This window comes from Nuphar pumila, chromosome 12 (genome assembly GCF_984573655.1).
Source record: "Nuphar pumila chromosome 12, dmNupPumi1.hap1.1, whole genome shotgun sequence".
In the NCBI taxonomy this organism is placed as follows: Eukaryota; Viridiplantae; Streptophyta; class Magnoliopsida; order Nymphaeales; family Nymphaeaceae; genus Nuphar; species Nuphar pumila.
Window position 1 is genome coordinate 87591002 of NC_143260.1, and position 4385 is coordinate 87595386.

A 4385-nucleotide genomic window follows, 5' to 3' on the forward strand; every position below is an offset into this window, starting at 1 on the left:
CTTCACCAGTTCCGCGCATGCATGGGTTAAAAAGGTCATAACCAAGATGGGTATTTATGATTTTAGACATGAGAAGAATAGCCAAAATTGTGGGGCATTTCAAGAAATGCATCATATTTGTCTTACAGAACAGTCATTTTCAGTACTTTCTAAGCTAAATTTGGATACGTGAAAACTAGATTCTAGAGAAGTATTAAAGGGATATCCGTGAAGCATGAAATCTTACACCCACCTATAATTATAATATATATGAGGACCTCTTTGAAGGCACTGAGTTACTAAGTTTTGTTATGAAGTGGACACAAATCATGATCCTCATTTGGTCTGCTAGCAAGTTTGCGTATGAATCTCTCAGACCGACTATGATATTCCTCTTTGATTCGAACAACAGAATCAGCTAGATATACAGGACAAGATCTGCTCCGAACGTACCAGTTTTGCCTGATTCTGCTCTACTCTTTCATTTCATGAAAAGTTACTACGGTTGTCTTCGTGAGTCCATGTTTTGAAGTGGTAAATTTTTTCTAGAGAATTTGAATGTTTATATCATATGAAAAGCACGGCATATATGGGTACAAAAGATTTCACCATTATTGTCTACCTCTTAGTGGAGAATAGCTTCATATGTGCGGATGGTGAAATTGTACAAAAGCATTAAAAATATTTGAATGCAAATTTTCGCGTTTGGAATAGCGTGGGAAGACCTATTTTCACATTCCGTACAGATTTTTCCATTGCAAACGTGACCTTAGAGCGAGCACGTTTGAAGTGGTTATTTTTTTTCTAAGTTTTTTTTGGGAATAATCAAGTTAGGGTTAGGCAGATCCCTACCTACCAGTACAAAGAAAAATTGATCAGAGTAAATTTGAATATTCATATTGTATGAAAAGTATGGGGTGTAGATGTGAAAATTTTCACCAATATTTCTCCATCTTCCTTAAATGGAACAAATTTTCATACGTACTGTTGGTAGAGTCGAATAAAAGTATGAAAAATGAATATTCTGTTTCGCACAGAATTTTCACTCTTTTCCCACTTCCAAACGTGTCCTTAATGAAAATCTTCGCATAAGCTATGCAGACATTCTTATTTTTTTGCTATTCATTTTAAGTAGTGAATCTTTATTAGTGGATGCTGTATGTTTCTGTGGATTCTGTGGATGAGTCAGATCAACCTGCTGCTGATATTTTGAGATACTCTGAACTTCTGAATCCTATTGTTTTTGTTACTGAATAAATTATGTAGAGGCTTTTTTTGTTTAAAAGAGAATTATACCCTTATTCAACAGTTACCGGTCTTCTATCATTGTTCTCTTCAAGGGATATCAGTACATGGATTTATAGTGAGTGGTAGGTGCTTGATCCATACATACTTGATAACAAACTTGATCTATCATTGTTCTCTTCAGGGGATATCAGTACATGGATTTATAGTGAGTGGTAGGTGCTTGATCCATACATACTTGATAACAAACTTGATCTTGCCTAGCGTCCATCGCGTGTGTGATCCATGCTCAGCTTTTTTTGTGCAAAAACACACAAAAATGTGCAAAAACAACATTTAGCTCAAAAAAGTCACTAAAAATAAAAAAGAAAAATACCGGGTGCATCCTCGGATGACCTTTAGCTGCGGGTTTTGAGTGCTGCTAAAAGTCTCAGCAGAGAAATAGGACCTTTAGCGGCGATTCAAAACTTATGGATATCAACTGTAACCAGTCTTCTGTCATTGTTCTCTTCAGGAGGTACATGAATTGAACTTGCTAGTTCAGAATTTACTGATTCCAACAAAACCTCCTCAAGGATCAACACAACACTATTAAACTAGGAAAGTCAGGCTGCTGCCCTGGCAGAAGATTTTACTGAAAAGGCCCATAACATGGCAGTGTTCACGTGGCAAGCAACCTTTGGGTATGATCAAAATCATTTTCCAGTGTTCTAAGATCTGCCTTATCTGCAGAAAAAATAAGCAATACCTAGTATAAATAACATGAAATACAGCATCAACCAAATTTCCTTTTCATTATCTCTGCCTCATCCCACATGAGTCCCATTTTTCTGATAGATTCTTCTAATAATCAAAAACGTCTTTGGTGGGTCATTTATTCAACTAAGGCTGCCCATTTTCAAGGGAAAAAAAGGGAAAAGGGAAAACGCAAATTGAAGTTAGTGACGTCTGATTATGGAATATGAAAATGCGGAGTATCTTTCTGGACCACCCCCACTTCAATTAAGGCTGCCATTTTCAAGGAAAAAACTGAAAATTGAAGTTGCATCTGATTATGGAATATGAAAGGGAAAAAAAGGGAAAAGGGAAAACGCAAATTGAAGTTAGTGACGTCTGATTATGGAATATGAAAATGCGGAGTATCTTTCTGGACCACCCCCACTTCAATTAAGGCTGCCATTTTCAAGGAAAAAACTGAAAATTGAAGTTGCATCTGATTATGGAATATGAAAATACAGAGTATCTTTTTGGCACCACCCCTTCAATCGGCTTAGATGAAAAGGGAAATTTTGTTGGGTTTGTTTATTGCATGACTTTAGAAAAAGAACAAAACATATTATTGGATTGCGATTCACACACTTATGATGCAGCAGCTGCTATTCGTTTAACATGTTTTGTCTTTTGGTATATCACAACTAATTGAGTTATATAGCATCAAAGCAAAGAATTATAGTCCACTGTGAACCTCAACACTCACAGACTCAGTGTTGAAGAGTATGAACATTCGAGAGAATAACATTGCATTAAAGGGAAAGAATAAAACAAGAACAGAGATATGACGGTCCCAACAACCCAAAAAAAAAAGTCTACGGGAGCTTGAGTCCAACTCCAATCCCAGAAAACCACAAAAAAACACAAACTCTGAAAGATCAACAAGACCCACTGAAACAGAAAAGCTGACAGCACCAACGACTGAACTCGAATTCTCCGGGAGCTTGAGGTGAACTCCGATCCCAGAATTACGGCCCATCAGAATGCTAAAAAAGAATGACTAGATCACTAGACCACTAAAGACGTAACAAATAACATGTTCAGATGGCTGATATACCCAGGAATCCTCATGAATTTGATAGACTGCTGACAATTGGGATGATGATGACAAAGATCAAGATGAGCAACAGAATGACCCCAATGCACAGCCACTTTCTGCTACTCCTCTGGTACTCCTTTGCGGATTTTAGATTCTTGGTCCCGTCCTTGATGTAGCTCCCCGCGTTCGCGACGTGGTGCTCGATGTTGTCCATCTGCTCCCCTTGAGCTTCCACCATCACAGCCATATCAAGGAACACCTGATGCAGCTCCAGGAGGCTCTTCTCTATCTCCTTTGCCGCGTCGTGCCGGTCCTGTATCTCAGACACCGTCTCGAGCACCTTCCCCCTCCCCTGTTCTTGGATCGCCTTCTGCAAGAATGTCTCGTTGTCCCCCGTGGCCATTATCTTCTCTATCACCTCCTCATCCGCGTGCTCCCCTGTCGCCGTGAAGTACCTCCGGACAACGGCCTCCCTGTACTCAGTCATGATCTTCTGCCGGAGATCCTGGAAATCCAACATCAATTCTTTGAGCTTCTTCCTGAGGCCGTTCGTCACCGATGTCCGGGTTCTGTCGATCGGCGTCCCCTCTTTGCACCCGGACAGCCTCCTGTTAGCCAGGTTCTCCCCGTCGAGATCTTCGAGCTTCGATCGGATCGTCCTCGCTTTCCTGAGCACCTCGGTAACATCTGAATTGATCCGATTCCGCAAGGATTTCAGGGAATCGGGCTTGTGGGTCAGCTTGGATTCTTCGTTGGCGTCCTGCAACCGGCCGAGGAGGCCGCGTATCGCCTCCATCTCGTCCTTCACGATGCCGACCTCTTCAAAGAAGCGGCGGAGGCTGTCGTCTTGGGTGGTCATCTCCACATCGGGGCCAGCTTCGAGGTCTCTCATGGCCTCTTTCTTGAGATCCACATAGCTGGTGAATGATTTTGTCATCAAATCGTTCATTTTCGATCTCTCTTTTCTTGGTTGATGGTTCTTTTTTCTTCACGCTTTCTTTCTTGCTTCTGAATCAGGAAATCCCTCTGGAATTTGTTGAAACGGTAGGAAGAAGCCGCATTATAGAGTGAGAGGGTGCGGCTCCTCTAACGGTCATATTTTAGCCTAGCCGTTGCGACCTCCTAGATTTGAATTCTCTGTAAAATGACAAAAGTGTCGTTGAATGACAACGGATAGTTTCATCGGCTGTCTGCTTTGATCACCCATTGGTTGGCCGCCGCCGGAAGTATGAGAGAGAGAGAGAGGACACTCATCATTTTTTTCCGCAAAAAAACACTGAAACGACATAAAAAAATGCCAAAATGTCTTTAGCGGCGCATTTTGAACCCAGCTAAAGGTCCAAGTTCCACT

At 41.1% G+C, this 4385-nt stretch overlaps 1 protein-coding gene across 1 annotated transcript; it reads right to left on the minus strand.

Annotated features, from left to right (window-relative positions):
- Window positions 1-3043: 3043 nt before the first annotated feature.
- On the minus strand, window positions 3044-3983 carry LOC149821141 (syntaxin-111-like). The gene has a single exon (XM_089983714.1). It carries the CDS (start codon window positions 3981-3983, stop codon window positions 3063-3065), a length of 921 nt encoding a protein of 306 aa, XP_089839840.1. The 3' UTR covers window positions 3044-3062.
- Window positions 3984-4385: the final 402 nt, after the last annotated feature.